The 19707-nt window shown below is 37.2% G+C and overlaps 1 protein-coding gene across 2 annotated transcripts in view; it reads left to right on the top strand.

Annotated features, from left to right (window-relative positions):
- The first annotated feature begins 15539 nt into the window (after positions 1-15539).
- Positions 15540-19707, top strand: part of CRYBG3 (crystallin beta-gamma domain containing 3) — a 111115-nt gene continuing 106947 nt past the window's right edge. For both annotated transcript variants that reach the window (XM_046001874.1, XM_046001875.1), the window contains exon 1: positions 15540-15838. In XM_046001874.1, the coding sequence (XP_045857830.1) occupies positions 15690-15838 (149 nt within the window). In that variant the 5' untranslated portion in view covers positions 15540-15689. The remainder of the gene's footprint in view (positions 15839-19707) is intronic.

Below are 19707 nucleotides of genomic sequence, written 5' to 3'. Positions count from 1 at the left end.
TAGATCTGAATAAAACCACAAAGGTTTTTGAAAACAGAAATAACATTGAAATTATAATTGCTATGATGCTGGTTGGAACCTTTGACCTGAATTCAACCAGGTTGAATGCCTTCTAAAAGAAAATGGTCAACAATGTCCATAGAATTTAAAGAACACTTGGACTTATAATATTTGAAATGTCCAGGATACAATGCAAAATTACTAAGTATGCAAAAGCCAGGAAAACATTCACATGGGAAAAGAAAAAGCAGCTGATGCCAACAACAATGTAACACAGATGTTGGAGTTATCTAACGTATTTATCTAACTTTTTTTTTAAGATTTTATTTATTTATTTGACAGACAGATCACAAGTAGGCAGAGAGGCAGGCAGAGAGAGAGGGAAGCAGGCTCCTTGCTGAGCAGAGAGCCCGATGCGGGGCTCGATCCCAGGACCCTGGAATCATGACCTGAGCCGAAGGCAGAGGCTTTAACCCACTGAGCTACTCAGGCACTCCATATTTATCTAACTTTAATTTTTTTTTAATATTTTATTTATTTATTTGACAGAGAGAGATCACAAGTAGATAGAGAGGCAGGCAGAGAGAGAGAGAGGGAAGCAGGCTCCCTGCTGAGCAGAGAGCCCGATGCGGGACTCGATCCTGGAACCCCGAGATCATGACCTGAGCCGAAGGCAGAGGCTTTAATCCACTGAGCTACTCAGGCACTCCATATTTATCTAACTTTAAAATAGCTATTAGAAAAATGCCCAAAGTAGAGATAAACATTCTTGAAACAAATGGAGAAATATAAAGTCTAAGTATAGAACCAGAAGAAATAATAACAAAGAAAAATGAACATTTTTAAAAACTGAAACATACAATAGCTGGAATAAAAACTCACTAGATAGATTCAATTAAGACATAAAAATGACATGGATTTCATTTTGTTGTCTGGCTACTGTAGCATGGTCTTCCAGTACTCTGTGAAATGTGAGAGTGCACATCCTTGCCTTGTTGGCCGTAGGGGAAAAGCTCTCAGTTTTTCCCCATTGAAGATGATATTAGTTGTGGGTTTTTTATATATGGGCCTTATTATGTAGAGGTATACTCCCTCTAAAACTACTTTGTTGAGGATTTTTATCATGAATGGATGTTGTACTTTGTTAAAAGCCTTTTCTGCTTCTATTAAAATGATCATATGTTTCTTACTCTTTATCTTACTGATGTGATATGTCACATTGTTGACAGGTAAATATTGAAGACCTTGCAACTCAGGAACAAATCCTACTTGATCATGGTGAATATTTTTTTTTTATTGTTGAATTCAGTTTGCTAGTATTTTGAAGATTTTTCTGTGTTCACCAGGGATATGGGCCTGTAGTTCTCTTTTTTAGTGATATCTTCATCCAGTTGTGGTGTCAGGATCATGCCAGCCTCATACAATGAATTTGGAAGTTTTCCCTTTTTTTTTCATTTTTTTGGAATACTTTGAGAAGAATCAGTATTAATTCTTTAAATGTTTGGTAGAAGTCTCCTGGGAAGCCATCTGGTCCTGGACTTTTCTTTATTGGGAGTTTTTTATTACTGATTCAGCTGCTTTGCTGGTTATCAGTCTGTTCAAATTTTTATTTCTTCCTGTATCAGTTATGGTAGTTTACATATTTCTAGGAATTTATCCATTTCTTGTAGGTTGTCCAATTTGTTAGCATATAGTTTTTTATAATACTCTCTTTTAATTGTTTGTTTTCCTGTAGTATTTGTTGTTACTTCTCCTCTCTCCTTTGTGATTTATTTGAGTGCTTTGTCTTTTTTTCTTGAGAAGTCTGGCTAGAGGTTTATCAATTTTACTGACCTTTTTCAAAGAACTAGCTCCTGGTTTCATTGATCTGTTCTATTGTTTTTTTGGTTTCTGTATTATTTATTTCTGCTCTAATCTCAGTTATCCCTTTGTTTCTGCTTCTTTTAGGTTTTGTTTGTTCTTTTCTAGATCCTTGAGGTGCAAGGTTAGGTTGTTGAGTTGACGTTTTTCTGGTTTCTTGAGATAGGCCTGTAATTGCTATAAACTTCCCTCTTAGAATTGCTTTTGTGGAGTGCCCTGGGTGGCTGTCAGTTAAGCATCCCACTCTTGATTTTGGCTAAGGTCATGATCTTGGTAATGAGATCAAGCCCTGCATCAGGCTCTTTGCCTGGTGTTGAACCTGCTTAAGAGTCTCTCTCTCGGGGCACCTGGGTGGCTCAGTGGGTTAAAGCCTCTGCCTTCAGCTTGGGTCATGATCCCACGGTACTGGGATTGAGCCCCGTATCGGGCTCTCTGCTGGGGAGCCTGCTTCCTCCTCTCTGTCTGCCTGCCTCTCTGCCTACTTGTGGTCTCTCTTGTCGAATAAATAAAATCTTAAAAAAAAAAAAAGTCTCTCTCTCTCTTGTTATATTACAGAACTGTAGTAATCAGAATAATATGGTACGGGCACAAAAGTAGACACATAGATCAATGGAATGGAATAGAAAAATCAGACATAAATCCGCAACTGTATGGTCAATTAATCTTCAACAAAATAGAAAGAATACACAATAGGAAAAAGTCTCTTCAACAAATGGTGGGGAAACTGGATCAATAAGCAGAAGGAAGAAATTGGACCACTTTCTTAACCATATACAAAAATACATTCAAAATAGATTAAAGACCTAAAGGTGAGACCTGAAACCATTAAGATCCTAGAACACAGGCAGTAACTTCTTTGACATCAGCAATAGCAACTTTTTTTTACATGTCTCTAGAGGCAAGGGAAACAAAAGGGAAAAGTAAACAGTTTGGACTATATCACAATGAAAAGCTTCTGCACAGTGAAACTAAAAGGCAACCTGTGGAATGGGGGAAAATATTTGCAAATGACATAATAAAGCATTAGTATCCAAAATACATAAAGAACTTAAATAATCCAACAACCTAAAAACAAATAATCCAGTTTAAAAATGGGCAGATGACATGAACGGATATTTCTCCAAAGAAGACATACTTATGACCAACAAACACATGATAAGATGCTCATCATCACTTACCGTCAGGGAAATGCAAATAAAAATTACAATGAGATACACCTCACACCTGTCAGAACAGCTATGATCAACAACAATTGTTGTTGGGGAGGATGTGGAGAAAGAGGATCCCTCTTACACTGTTGGTAGGGAATGCAAACTGGTGCAGTCACTTGGAAAACAGTATGGAGTTTCCTCAAAGAGTTAAAAACAGAACTACCCTACAATCCAGCAATTGCACTACTGGGTATTTATCCAAATAAATAAAAGAGGTGGTGCATCACAGTATTGTATTATTTCTTATTCTCCTACTGTTTTGACCACATGGGTATGTGTAGATACCAATATAAACACACATTTGTTTATATGTTTGAATCAAGACATTTAGGACACTGAAAAAATAGATGATCTTTTATAAAATTAGTTTTAAAGAATATTCTTTGTATTTCTACTTAGAAATCATAATTTACTAATACAAGTGATACCCTAAAGTTTCGTAGAACATTCATTGTCTGAAAATACCAAGATAATATATTTAAAACTGTCAGTGAGGTTTCCACAAAATTTTAAATTCCACTTATGCACATTTTAGAAACCTGGGGTGGCTGTGTTTCAATAGTACTGATAATCAATTTCATTTCCTGCTGTTAAGTAAAAAGGTAAACGGCATCATGTATCCAGTCCTAAAATTTAAGGTTTATAAACAAGTGGGAGAGTTGAATAATCACAGTATTAAGTTATATAAGCTTGTCAAAATCAGAATTTATCCATTATAATCAATATGCCGTTTAATTTGCAAATGAAAGTAGTAATATCCTATATGTTATGTATCAACTTGCATTAGTTCATTTAGCCAACTAAAATAAGATATCAGTGACTAAAAATGGGTTTATTGATAGCAAAGTAATAAAAACGACACTGAATGCAAATTATCCATTATGCCAAAAAATCAATAATCATAACAATATATGAAGAAGAGATATAATGTCTTCTCTCATGTCCCTTTTGCAATTCATCAGCAAATTCTGTTTTAAAAAAAGAAATCCAGATTCTGACCTCACACCTCCCGCATTAGTACAGTTCTGGTCCAAACTATGGTAAGCTGTCTGGACCTCTAAACTCATTTCCTACTTAGTCCCTCTGCTTCCCTTCTACCTTAACAACAATGTTCTCCCTTACAGAGAAACCAGTGTCACTTTTGTTTTTAAAAAATAAAACCTGTCATTCTATCCTTAACCTTTTAATAACTTCCATCACATAAAATCCAAAATATTTCCAGAACCTATAGACATTTCTACCTAACATGTTCTAGCTCTGTCTTTAGCCTTCTTCCTAATAACTGGTTGGCCTCACTTACTGCACTCCAGCTTACTGTTTCTCAAATGAGGCAAACTCTTCCTCTGTAAGACCATTATATTCTTTCCTCTATCTGGAATGCCTTTCCTTGGATCCTACATGCCTCACTCCATAATTTCATTCAAGTCACACCCTTAGAGATGTCATCTCTGACTATTGTATTCAAACTAGTGAATCTATAACTCTCCCCTATTCTATTTTGCTATATTTTTTCTTATTGCACTTTATCATGACCTGGTATTATTACATATATATATATATATGTTTTATATATATATATGTTTTATATATATATATGTTTTATATATATATGTTTTATATATATATATGTTTTATATATATATGTTTTATATATATATATATGTTTTATATATATATATATAGAGAGAGAGAGAGAGATTGTTGGTCTTTCACACTAGAATATAAACCCCATGAGTGCAGAAAATTTGTTCACACTGCATTACAAGGGACTAGGACACTACATGGTATACATATTAGGCCCATATTTATTGAATTAGTTAATATGTAAGCCAATATTACATGTAATTTTTGCATGATCCACAAATTTTGGGAGCATAATAAGGAAATAAAATTGGAATGTTAGTGAAAGTTAATACTGTGTTAATTTAAACAATATATTAAATTATTCAGTGATTAACTTTTTATACATCCATTTCTATTCCTAAAGATATTCTTAAGCTTCTAGCCATGAGGATGGGGCTAGTAATATATTATCTTTTTCATTATTTTAAAAATAAGTTGAGGAGGCCTGGGTGGCTCAGTGGGTTAAAGCCTCTGCCTTTGGCTCAGGTCATGATCCCAGAATCCTGGGATCAAGCCCTGCATTGGGCTCTCTGCCCAGCAGAAATCCTGCTTCCCCCTCTCTCTGCCTGCCCCTGTGCTTACTTGTGATCTGTCTGTCAAATAAATAAAATCTTTTAAAAAAAAATCAGTTGAGACTGAATTATGCTTCTGAAAGAATGGAATAAATTTCTGATAGACCAACCCTTCTACACATAACTATCAATGCTGGACAGCGATAAAAAATTCCATGTATCTGAAGTTTTTAGAGAATGAACAAAACAAGCATATTTGGGGGGGGAAGGAGTTGAAACTTAGAAGGTGGCATTGAATGTGGTAAGTTTCCCATTTTGAAGTTTTTTGTTTTGTTTTGTTTTTTATTTAGTAAACTCTGTGCCCCTCTTGGAGCTTGAGCTCACAACCCTGAGATCAAGAGTCACATGTTCTACCAACTGAACCAGCCAAGCGCCTCTCCATTTTGAGGCTTTTAGTCTGAGAACAAGCAGTAGTCATAACTAAAACTCTGGGCTGCTAAGCCTCTGACAAAAAACTTGCTATATTTTGCCCTGAAGGAAAGAGGACAGGGTGTGGGACAACCAAAGCCACTGCAAAGTGAAGGGAAGAACATTCAGTAAAGGATAGATCCACAGAATGGGAGTCTAAAATTCTAGGTATAGACATTCCCAAGTGTCTGGCTATGTCCCAAACCAGAAGCAGACTAGGCAGACTCAAAGCAGATTATAGCTAAGGCTAAAATAATGAATTGAGATTTGATCTGCTGTCAACAATCAGTAAGGCCAAGTTTGCAGTATGAGTTTAAACAGTATCTCTATAAAATAAAAAGGGAAATATATAATAGAATTTGGAATTATGTAATAGAATCCACAGTCTTCTACACCATAGCATTCAAAATATCTAAGAGACAAAATATCTGATAATCCAAATTTAGTTGACATATGGAGAACCAGAAAACTATGACCAGAAAACCATTTTTTTTTAATTTTTTTTAAAGATTTTATTTATTTATTTGACAGAGAGATCACAAGTAGACAGAGAGGCAGGCAGAGAGAGAGAGGGAAGCAGGCTCGCTGCTGAGCAGAGAGCCTGATGCGGAACTCAATCCCAGGACCCTGAGATCATGACCTGAGCCGAAGGCAGCGGCTTAACCCACTGAGCCACCCAGGCGCCCCAGAAAACCATTTTCAAAGGAAAAGTTAAAAGGTCAACACTGAGATGACTCAACTAGAATGATCAGAAAAGGACTTTAGGGCAGCTGTAGTAACTTAGTGAGATAAAGGGGAAATGCTTATAAATAGAAATTTTCAGCAGAAAAATAGAAAATATTAAAACTAAATGAAATTCTAAAACTGAAAAATATGATGTCTGACATTTAAAAATCACTGCATAGACTAACTAGAATGAAAATGACAGAGGAAATAATCAGTAAACTTGAAGATATAGATCAATAGAAATTTTCCCATCTGGAGAAGAAAGAGAGAGAAATATGGGGGGTGGGGGGAACAATGCCTCAGGATCCTGTGGGATAATATCAAAAGTATTTTTTGCATATATGTAGTTGGGAGTCCAACAGGGAAAGGAAAGAGATTGGAGCAGAATAAATTTTTAAAGAAAAAATGGCTGAAAATTTCCCAAACTGAATGAAAGACATAATTTATAGATTTAAGAAGCTCAGCAAACCTCCAACAGAGTTAATACAAAACAAAACAAACCCCCTAGGTACATCGTAGCAAATCATTGAAAACTAAAGAAAATTTCAGAAATACCTGGGGTCGGATGGAGGGAATATACTTAAATACTGAGTGATATAAACTATTATATTTCTTTTGAGAAATGCTCCATTCTGGAAGACTATAGTACGATATATTTAAAGTGTTGAAAGAAAAAAGTTATCCAGACTAATAAGATAGAACACTTAGAAAAAAATTTACCAGCCGCTCTGCACTATCATAAGAATAAGTTCCTCCAGCTGAACGGAAATGATGCTAAAGGTAATCTAATTTTCAGGAAACAATAAAAACCAATGCAATGGCAAATATTTGGGTCAATATAAAAGATTTTTTTTTTTGCTTTAATGTCCTTGAAGTACATGTGAATGTCTAAAACAAAAAGTGAGCATATTCTTATGAGGTTTGTGGTGTGTGTGTGTGTGTGTGTGTGTGTGTGTGTGTGTAATACAAATGACATATGGCAACTTCAGTATAACTGATAGGGTAGATCATAAAGGGTCTAAATGGTTGTAAAACTACATTGTACATGAGGTGATAGCATATCAATTTCTAGTAGGCAGTGTAAATTAAAAATGTATATTAAAATCCCTATAGCAACTATTTTAAAAATGTAAAGAGATATGTTAAAATGCCAATACATTAAAATGGAATTCATCAACTGATCCACGTAAACATCATCCATAATGGGACAAGTGAAAATCATGTGCCACCAGACACAAGAAGAACATAACATTACTTTCGTGGTATTTTTTGCCAAAAAATAGCCTGAATTTAACCATAAGGAAAACACCAGACCTAAGGATTTAACCATAAGGAGACATCAAATAGATGTCTCCATTACTGCAAACCAACAAAACAAAACAAACAAAAACTGGCCCTTAGCATTCAAAAGTGTCACAACCATGAAAGTCAAGAAGAGACTAAGGAACTTTTCCAGAATGAAGGAGACTACAGAGACATGACAAATAAATGTGATATGTGATTCTGGATTGGATCACTTTGCCACGAAAGACATGAATGAGACAACTGGCAAAACATGAATAGGGTCTGAGGATAAGATGGTAGTACTTTTTAATTTCTTGATTTTGAGGGTTATATTTTGGTTATTCAGGATTTTAGGACAATGGTCATGTTTATTAAGTGACATTAAGTTATTTAGGGATGATAGAACATCATTTTGAAAACATACTTTCAATCATTAAATGAAAGAGATTTTTTGCACTATTGTAATTTTTCAGTAAGTATGAAATTTCAAAATAAAAATTATCTATAGATAAAAATAACTTTATATGAAATAACAGTGTAAAGAAAATGGCATTCTCCATGAGCAAAATCAGAACAGAATGCAGTAGATGAGTAATTTATTTTCATAAAAGGAAGTCTGAAATTGTTTTGCTCATATAAAAATTGACTACCTGAATATGTTGATAATTGCAACCATTATGTGAATATGGATATACTTATATGAATTACAGAATTCTTGAAATTTACAGATATAATATTAGAAAATACAGTACTTCTGCCAATTTTTGTTTTGGGGGGACACTTTAACCATAATCATAAAGATGGACCGGTAGACTTTCTGGATTTCACAGTAGTAACAAGATCGACCTGACAACTTTTAGAGTGAATCCAAGGTAATAGCTATAAGAAAGACAATTTATATAAGAATGTCAAACATGTCAAACTAGTTTTTGCATGTACTTGATTTTGGCCCTAAATTAGATATTTGGTTAGTAGTAAGACTTCTGCCTGAAGTACTGGTCTGACCTGCCTTGGTCAATAATTGGCAGCTGTAAACTCAAATTATGTAGGTCATGTTAGAATCGTTGTAGCAGTTTTTCTACCTGCATATTTCTCATACCTTATCTTTGTCATTTACTTTTAATTATGCAATTATTTTAAATACTGTAGCAGAGTTCACTTAAAGGTAGTTTCATATTAACATACCAAAGTCCTTGAATATTCTTGTTACACATAGTATTTGATGATTCACAATTGTAGTAGCACCCATTTTATTGCAATATTTTCTCACTAAATCAGACAGTACATACTAATTATATGTCTATTGTTGGCCCAGTATTTTGTGCACTCTTACTGGACTTCTATACTGCTTTTTCATCTAATACAGATTTTATCTAATTATCAATTCGATTGATTATAAATTTATTAAATTTATCGAATAGAGATTTCTAATATGACTATATGTCAATAGGTGTTTTACCTGGTTGTAGTTGCAGGACTTTATGATCTATACTTCTGGAGCTGTGATTTGTGAAATCTATCCTGGACCCCAAGTATAACCCAAGAGATGCCCAAGAGATACAGTTAGGCACTTTCTTCTCCCTTTGCTCCTGTACATGTCTCCATTATTACATTGTCATAATCTGTAACTTTTGCTTTGTTCTGCTTCCTTCTCTGAGACTGAGCTTCTTGATGGTAGATCACAGTGTTCTATTCCCATCACCAAACACAAGACCTGGAAGTATTCAACCAAAGGTTATTGAGTGGGCAGAAGACCATAAAGTAGCTTTTTATAAGTGAGATATTATTTTTCTTTCTTTTACTTTTTTGATATATATTTCTCCCACCAAATCTCCTAATCAGGGTTGAAGCAGGTAACACTAGAGTAATGAATATTAGGTCAATGATCTTTAGATTCTATTTACAAATTTCAGAATTTCCTATTTTGGGGGGGGGTTTGCTTCGTCTTTCCAAGATGTAGACTGGTTAATAGATTTTTCTATAAATATGTAAATTTTTTTAAGTTCTCTGATACCTTCCTGACCAACTAAGAAAGAGTTTTGCCAAGAAGTAGTTACTTGTTAAATTTTATTTAAAAGATACATTTTTTTCTAAGCTAGATTGTGTTTTATTTAAGCTATCCAGACCCAATATACCTACAGAATGTACTTAAGTGGTAGGAAGAACTGGAATGAAAATGACAGAATTTAAAATGAGTAAGTTAATATCTGTTCCCCTCAGCTGCATGTGGGTGATAGTTTTTATAGACAAATTCTCTACTGTGGTGTGGTTAGCTACTTCATTTGATGATATACATGATTGATCATTTGAAGTGGAGTTCCTATTGAACCAGATGGAAATGGAATCATCATTTTTTTAATTACTTAAATTAATACCAACTGTGAAGTTCAAAAAACCATTTGTTCATTTAATTGTCTTCCAGATTTGGAAATTCAAAGAAGTATGTCAATATACTTACATGTATGAGAGGTAAACCAAATGATTTATAAGGAAACGACCTAGAGAAACTGAAAGAAAAATAAAATAGAAGATAGAATATAGGCATGATTGATATTTAAGAATGGTTATTACTCTGAGGTCAATTATGAGAATGATCTTTTTACTTATGTAATCATAGAGTCAAAATATTTCTATTGTAACTTCTTGACTTCTTTTACCTTTGTCATAGGTTACTCCTTTTTCTCTTTACCAGTGAAAAGTTGACTGGAAATGGTGAAGAAGGAATTCAGTTGCAAGGATAGACTGATGAAAATATTTGATATTTTTGTTCATTATTTGCGAAACTACTTTCATTATAGTTTGATAAATTTATATAGATCTTTCAAAATGGAGTTATGGAGAAATGTATTTGCTGCATTTCTTAAAAAATCAAAATTATATCCATTACAGTAGTACTTGGTTTTATAAACTCCATGCAGAGTTTTTTGCTACTACATTGAGCAGTAATTTTAAATGAAACTTTTTGAAAGTTTATCATTGATATTATTTCATAATGAATTATGTAAGATTTCCATAGATAAGTATGTCAAATTTATTTGTATATGTCATCACCCCAGATTATAAGTGAAGTAAATAGATTTCTATTCCATTCTATACAAAGAAAACTCATGTAAATGAACTAATGCTAATCTCAATTTTAAGTTAGGTAAAGTCCCTATGGGAAGAGTGGTCCATCTTATATGACAGCATGTATCATTTCCAGCTGCTTTCTCTCTCTAATCAAAACATTTGTTCACAATAACAGCTGCCTCTATGTCTTGTTTTTAAACCATTTGTAACAAATTAAACTGGGAATAACATGTCCATAATAAGAGAATTCAGGATTCTGGGACATGTATATTCCTAATCAGAAAAAAGGAAAGCCAGTTCACAAACCAATTATCATTGTACTTTAAAGCTTTGTTTCATGAAGCCCTAATAATATTTGCAATCAACACTAATATAGTGTTCAGAACTTTATAATTATTTTTCACAGAATAGCTCCATTTAAAATTGTATATCAGATATGCACAATATAGTATATAGATTATGTACTTAGAAGAAATATTTAGGGAAAACAATACAGGAATTGAGTTTCTTATACAATAGTAAATTCTTATTCTGAGCAATTATGTGTGTCATGCTGATGAATCTGCATTAATAAAAGTTAATATTATATATATGACTTTATATTTTAGACAGCATTTGATTCAGAAGACACATCAAAGTGAATTGGTATGAATTACTATTTTGGAATACATCTCATAATCTACGTTTGCCAAAGAAATCCTTCTATTCATATACTTTTTAGAGTATAATTTAGTATTATCAATTTTTTTACTGTTTAAGAAATAAATATTGAATTGTTAATGTTATATATTTGTATAGAATTCATTTCTCTTTGCAATTATCATCATATCAAGAGAATAAAAGAGTAAGTGTAATTTAGGTCAGACTAACACATCTTAATTTAAACATTGAAAGATGTGTATTTGAAAGATCTCAATCTCCACATGTTCCAGAAATAAAAGCCAGGCAAATAATACAATAAAACTTCATGCATCCCATAGAAGTCTGAATAACCAATTACTTAAAAATTTCACCATCTGCTGTCATTGAAGCAGCAAGACTGAGGCATTTTCCCATGTTACAGACCATGATAATCAGAATATAACAGGATGAAAAATGCTAACATCATTTCCCCCCCTTTCTTATTTGTTGCTGTTGTTCTTAATGAAAACTTGAGCTATGCAAACAAAGGAAAGGGGAGGATATTTCCCCACCCCATCTCCTAATTGAGCGCTTACATCCAGTAATAGCTTTTTGCTGCCCTGGGCAGCATGACATTGCCTCATTTGGCCATGCACAGCTATTATTCTAGGAGGCAGCTAGTGAAGTGCCCCAATCCATCTGCTTGCTTTTCATGGGCTGGTGCTTTCCTTGATGTTGACAGCTGTCTTAATATTCCTGGGCCACCTGCCACATAGTAAATACTGTGCTCTAAGATATAGACAGAAGCTTATCCCTCTGGTGGACTTTTCAGAACAAGAAGCTTAGTATTTCTTAACTACACTTGCATCCTTCTTTAAATGCTTCAGGGATCTGCACTTTTAGTCTTTTCTCATACTTTTGAGGACTTTAGTGCTTATGCTTTGGGAATCGCAGTGTGATGAACTTCAGGTTTTCTCATACATCAAATAAGCTATTGAATTACAATCTTTTTGTGGAAGTCATCGTGGCCACAGGAGGTGAGAAGAGAGCATACTGATAGTTATTTCCTCTATGAGCTTTACTGGAAACTACTAGATTATAATGGGGGTCCATCCTGTATGTGTGCTCATAGAAAGCTTTCCCCTCTTATGCCCTCTTTGCTCATCTGTTTCCCCCATCAAACTTGCCCCTTGAGGGAAAGTATTGAAGTCATTGTATCTCTAAGAATTAGCATGCATCTGACATAATAGTTGGCACTTAGGGATAGATCCAGGTTCAGAGGTACCTGAAGATTTTTACAACTTGAGGGGTTCTTTTTAAAGAAAAATGGTTTGAAAATTAGAATAAAAATTAGATAAATGAGTGAAAAAATAAATCATGTGAATTACCAATTTTAAAAAGTTGACTTAACAAACATCACAAAGTCTAGAAAACCAATATAGTTTCCATTAACTCCTTGGCATACCTCTATAATACCATTTTCTTTTAATTTTTATACTATACTTTTTGATAGCCTTTCGTATGACTGATTTTTTTAAAGTAATTTTTATACCCAACATGGAGCTCAAACTCATGACCCTGAGATCAAGAGTCACATGCTTTACTAAGCCAGCCACGCACCCTGACGATGATTTTCTCCTATCATTTTCTGTACATTTGGTTGAGTGTAATTATTGATGGAAGGGCTATGTAAACATATAGTACTCTCACACATATACCTACTGTACTGCTGCTATACGTTTGTGCCCTACGATGAAGAATTCTGATAAATTCTAGGTTACATGATTTTCATTTTAAAAGTTTGTTGCATTTACAATTATAAAAATTGTATACACTGCATTAATTTTTTAAAGATTTTATTCAAGAGGGAGAGTGAGTGAGCAATCACAAGGTGGGAGGGTGGGTGCTGGCACAGAGGTGAGAGGGAGAAGCAGACACCCCCACTTATACTATCCTTACCAACACTGGAAAATTTTTATGATGGATGTTACACATTATGATTCTGATGCCTTCTCACTTAGGCAGGATAGTATTGACTATTGAAGAAATATGACTAATAGCATTTTCCTTGAGAGCTCTTTTTCAGAGAAATTCTTATTCTTAGAAAACTATTATTAGTTAAAACCAAAATTCAGTACTAAATCTTGCTGGGTTCCACCCAATTTTATCCCCAGAAAGACTTCCCAAACAATTCGCCTGCTGGGTGGGCATTAGGGTATAGGGCCCACTTTTCACAGTACAAATGGAGAATACATCTGATAGTCCCCTAACTTTCTTTGGGGAGATAAATTATTCTGTGGGCCTTCTAGCGGGAGGGAAGAATTTCCTTCGTTTTCTCTTTGTTCTCATGTTCTCTGGGCTTTCTAGTAAGTTGGCATTTAATGGAGATTCTCCCCCAAAATAATAAGGCAAGAACTTGGAACTTGTCCTATATATTATTCCAGCTTTTTCCTATTTTCTCAGACTCACTGAGGAGGAGGAAATATTCCCAAATGAGAAAACACTGGTAAGTCTTGAATCCAAGCTGAAGGAAACTGCTGATTTAGATTTGGTGGGTTCAATCAAAGCCGGAACAAATTAGAATGCGTGCCCTGGGCTCTACTGTTGTTAGTAGGGGAAGAGTGCTTCTAGGAGGCAGCTGTAGGATAGCAAGGAAGTTCAACAGTCACCAGCTAATGCTGAAATGACTCGGGCTTATAGATGGATAATTTACTCATAAACAACCTTCTCTTCTCTAGCACCACAAAATAGAGGAGGGATGACCCCCAAGGTACCTTTCTTCCCTTCCCCCAAGCCAAAACTGACTTGGGCATTTCGTTTACTTGTATACAATTTTTAATCAAGTAAATGTCTGGTAGTTCTATAAATATCCCTGATTTCCACATAGTCTTAGGGTCTCAGGAGTAATTTAGTTTTAAAGCAAGCAAATAAACATCTGGGGTGAAGGGGCTTCATTGTTTTTTGTGCTAGCCAGTAGGGTATTAAGAAACTAAGAAAATCCATATTACTGTTGTTAGTGAAATAAGTCAGACACAGAAGAACAAATACTACATGATACCACTTAGATGATCCATCTAATACAGCCAAAATCGTTGTAGAGTGGAATGGGGGTGGAAACAGAGAGCTCTTAGTCAAAGGGTACAGTTTCAGTTCTGAAAAATGAGTACTTCCTAGAGTTCTACTGTACAGCACTGTGCCTATAGTTAACAATACTGTATTGTACACTTAAAAATTTCCTAAAAAGCCACACTTTAAGTGTTCTCAAACAATAAGAGGACAGAAGGGAACTTCTGGACGTTTATGGCATAGTGATGACAGTTTCACGGGTGTATATCTCCAAACTCATCAAGATATATACATTAATTATGTAGGGCTTTCTGTATATAAAACATGAAAAAAAATTCCATAGTACCATATTTAGACTGTCCTTTTTTAAAGCATTCTTAAGACTGGCTTCCAGATTTCAGTTAAGTCTGTGTAGCGACTACAAAATGTGTTTCAACACGTACAAATTTAAATCTCTTGTTTTTGATCTGTGTCGTTTTTGTAGGAAGTTCGCAGAGTAGTAGGGAACATGGAGTGTGAGAAATTTAAAGTGCCTCTGGGTTACGAAAAGTTAGTGCAAGCTTAAGGGAGTTGACAGACCTACAGGACACCTATGCCCCCCCCCCCCCCTTCACTTCTGGGACTCCGCCGTGGGGTACCACCTCTTTTGCAACCCGGGTGGAAAGTGTTTTCGGAGTAGCTGTTAGCTGAAAGACAGCCAGAGACACTCTGATACCCCACTTTACCAGGTGTTTTCACAGACTAGTTCATTGGCTTCTTTCAAAAATCTGAGTACTGTTTTCGCTCACTGGCCGAAGAATGGAAAACAAATCAGTAATACACAGTAAAAACTAAGCGCAAAGCCAAAAGGGCTGCAGCCTGAACTCGTTTGGGCGGGAAACCGGCAGCCCGGCGTTCCGGACTTAGCGTTCACCCCACCCGGGGTCTCAGGCTTCCGCCTCCCGTGAGGACCCCGCCAGCCCGCCTCCCGTGAGGATCCCGCCAGCCCGCGGAGCCGCGGCCTCTGGCTCCTCCCGGGGGCGGGCTAGTCGGGGGTGGTAGGAGGAGCCAGCGCGCGGCTGGAGCGCCAGCCGCGCGGGGAGCGCGTAGCGCCCGCGCCTGTCCCGCCGGGAATGGACTGAGCCTCGCGGGCGGCCCGTGCCGAGTCCCTCCTGCTTTTGCCGGGTCGCGCTACGCCGGGTTCCGGGCACAGGACAGCGCCTTGCCGGTTCCCCGCGGACGGCCCCGAACCCGCAGCCGAGCCGGGGAGATGTCAGGCGGCCGGAGGAGGGGCGGCGCCCCCTGGCACACCTTTTCTCGGTTCTTCGCTCCCCGAAGCCCTTCGCGGGACAAGGAAGAGGAAGCGGAGGACAGGCCAGGGACGAGCCAGCCGCCCGCTCCAGGCCAGGGCACTGCCAGGTGGGAGCCGCGGGGGACGTCGGGGGCCCTAGCCCGTCCGCCTGCAGCCAGCGGTTCTGGGACCAGGCTCCGCTCGGCACTTTCTGTTCTCCTTTGCTAAAGTTTCCTCCTCCTCGCCCAGTTCCCGTGCCGCTTCACGCCCTTTTCTTTGGTTAGTTAAATCCGGGTGAAGTTCGTGACCCGCGGCGGGGTGCGTTCCCACCGGGCCCAGGCGGCGCGCCACTCTTCCTTCCCACCTCCCCCTCCCGGTACGTGATTCTGTTCCCGTTCCATACTGGCGTCTGCGCTCCCAAGTTCTGTGGCAGAAGCGAGTCCCCCGGCGTCCTGCCGGCAGTAATGGGAAACAGTTGTGAGGGAGCCGAGCCACCGCCGAGGCAGAGCGGGCGGGATCCCAAACCACTCGCGAGGGAAAGGTAAAGCGTCGGAGCGCCACCCCCTCAGCTTTTTGCCGGCCTAGTTAAATTCACTCGAAGTGATTTTTTTTCTTTCTTTCTTCTTCTTTTTTTTTTTTCCTGTAAGAATTGTGGTAATGAGTTCCCAGGACTTCGTCAAAATACAAAATACAAAAACCTCGCTAGTTTTATTTAAATGATGCCGCCCTCCTTCCCCCGGTTTCTTTGGAAACATTTGCCTCAAGTTCCCCAGCAGATTTCAAAAAAGCCAGGACGACTCCTGTCTTGGTTTCAGTGTGGAAAACGTGCCCATTCTCTGCAGTCATTGCTCCTTCCTCCACCTGCTGTGAAATCGAATATATATATAAATTTTTTTTTTAGACGGGTCTCCTTAAAATGCCGGTTTCTGAGTCTTTTCATCCATTTTGAGGAAGGAAGAGGGGTCAAATGACATACATCCCACTGTTTTAAATTTTTGATGAGAAGACAGGCTTATACTCTGTCCTCTCCCAAATTGCACCGGAATTGTGTAATCCGTTTTGATTAGAAGGCCGCTCTCTAGAAAGCTATGTTTACTTCAGATTTAAAAGAGTTCAGGAGGACTTCAGAGGAAAATGGATAGGAAGCAGAACTGTGTGAGTGTGCTGGTGTCATTAGTATTCAGGTCTTGTGATTTGACTCTAGGTGTTTATGCGTTCCTCAGTTTCCCTACTTGTGAAACATTTCCATGATGAAAGTCTGTTAATGCTCCATCTTTCCAAGAAAGCACCTGTAACTGGTAAACTTTTCCTGGGAAGCTTCGGCTGTTGTTGCCCTGGTAAGGGAGAATTTAAAATTCAAAGTTACATGGTAGTTAAAAATAGTTTTGAAGTCTGACAGGGTTCAACCAGAATGTCAGATCTGCTCGTGTGGGCAGACAGCCCGAGATGCCTGCCATCAACACTAATCATCTTGGATAATATGGAAGCAGTGTTTAAAAGAAATTCCAAGTAGACTCAGCAAAAGTTGGCAACTCTAACACTGTTAGAAAGGAATAAACTGGCCAATTTCAGGTTCACAACAGGATTGTGCTGAAACTCTGCCTACCTTCCTGCCCTAATTTGGCTCTTCAGACACTTATCAAATCTAATCTCTCTCTCTGGATAACCTCTCTAGCAACTAGCCTCTTGTCTATTTAGCACTTCTCCATTCTCATTATAGGCACAGGCTGTGGCGTTTTGACACTGGGAATTTTAATTGTGCTTATATGAACACTAATTTTGTCCTCATCTTTTTAGAATTTGCCAGCTGTTAAGGGGATAGTAGTAATCCTTTCTGTGGGTGTTTTACCTTTTAAATGAACTTTAATCTTTCTTTTCAAGAATATAAACACACAAAGCCTTTATTGAAAGTTTAATGAAACAATTGGAAACTCTTAGTAGTACCCAGTGTCCTAGTAATACAACACCCTGGTGTTAACACGACTGGAAACAGAATTGCGATCTGTCACTGTGTTCTTATTTCAAAATGAAAGGGTATTTTGGCTGTTTCTCTTAGGGGCAGTGAAAACTTGTAGTTTTAATGGGAGCCCAGTTTACCTTTTACACTGGTAACCCCAATAGCAGACATGCAGTGTGGTAGGTATGTAAAGATGACTGAAAAAAAGTACTTTCTCTCAAGGAACAGTAAGCTGAAAAGACCATTTAAAAACAAATACTAGTAAATTTCATGCATATATCTAGCACTTAACAATTTACAAAAGTAGTTTTAAGGATATTATACTTGAAGTTGGACAAACCTTTGTGATCAGTGTCCTCATTTTACTGTAAAAAAAACTTGCCAAAAGGCACAGAGCTACTTTTCAGTCTGTGAACAAGTAATAAGTCGGATGCTGTGCCTGGAACTTTGAGACCCCTTAAAATACATCAAGGATTGGTAACTGCTTTCTGAATTTTCAGTGTACTTGAAATGCATTCTCTCAGACTGCCAACTTGTATGGTTTCCTTTTCTACACTCCCAGTGTTGCTTATGTGAATTTTATTATATAATTTATGCATGTACAAATACGAAATGGGATTTAACAGAATTCCTTAAGAACAGAATGAAAATTAAACATAACCATAAGACCAATAAAAGTCAATTTTTAAGCATTTAAACTCTTTTTTGGTTACCCACACAATGCAGTGGTACCAGCTGGAACAAACCCAAGGTCTTTGGTGGTTGCCATGACTTGACAGCTCTGTGCTCTGCCATGTTTCAGGTATTCTAATATTTCTTTATTTGAACCATAGGAAAACCTTTGCTTTTATGGTGTGCTCTAAGTTATTTGGGCTTCATTTGGTGCGAACACATCATTTATATATTGAGTTTGCTGCTCTTCTGTTATCATTAATCTTTGGCAGTTAAGAAAGGTCTGTTTACATCAACACTGCAGATCTAGGTATGGACACTTGAATTGCTTGTTAGGACTTTTCTTGGATGACTGACTAGGTCCAGGAGGTGCTTATATTTTAGATCATATGGAAATGAAAAATGTGACTGAAGCTTTCACGGGAAACTTGAGAACTCTGAGTTCTGTGGATCCCAATTTGAGAATCACTGCTATAATGTTTAACCCAATTTATATGCACACAAGGAAAGGACTCATTACAAGGGGTCAGCAGGGAGGGCTTCACGGTCAAGGGAGTTTTACCTGGTTCTTCAAGACACTGGTAGTGTTTTAGGAGGGAACTTAGCCAGGAAGACAGAAATCGGGAACAGGTATTCTACATTGAGCAGAGGCCTATAGGAGGTTATGATCTGTTGGGGACTATATACATTAGTGGGACAGAGTGAAAGACACAGTAAGAAAGATTGGAGGTGGGTCACGGGATTTTCTAGACAGTATTTGGTTCTTAATTTAAAGTTTAGACTATTGTGAAAGCCTGTTGAACAGACACTGCTAGAATGTGAAATTTGGAGGATACCTACCTATTAATGTTCTCCACTTAGAGAAAAAGATTGCTCAATTTTGTTTCTTTGCTATATAACACGTGATGGACCTCTTTAAAAGGAGCTCTGTATGACATTTTAATTTAGGAGAGGGGATAGTAAGGTGAGATCAGCATTTATCAAGGGTTTATTGTGCATGTACTGCTGGGCTGGGTACTTTTACTTTCAGCATCATTTAAACCTCACGTTTAGCCTTGAAGGTTGGTATGCCTATGACTATTCTGACAATTGAGGAAACTGCGGGTGAAAAATTTTTAATGGTGAACACCGTTGGTATCTTGGGTGGAACAATTCTTGGTGGAACTGGACTCTGCTGTCCTTTGCAGGACGTTTCTTATCCATGACCCCACCCACTAATTAATTTCCAGTAGCATCCTCTAGTAATTGGGATTATCCAAACACCTCCACCCAGGTGGATGGGAGTTAGGATACCTCTCCCAGTAGAAAAATATTTACCCCAAATCATGAGAGTAATAAGTTTCGGGGGAGAGATTTGAACCTCTTTTT

This window comes from Meles meles, chromosome 4 (assembly GCF_922984935.1).
Source record: "Meles meles chromosome 4, mMelMel3.1 paternal haplotype, whole genome shotgun sequence".
NCBI lineage: Eukaryota > Metazoa > Chordata > Mammalia > Carnivora > Mustelidae > Meles > Meles meles.
The sequence above is the reverse complement of the archived record's forward strand: the minus strand, read 5'-3'. Positions and strand labels throughout refer to the sequence as shown.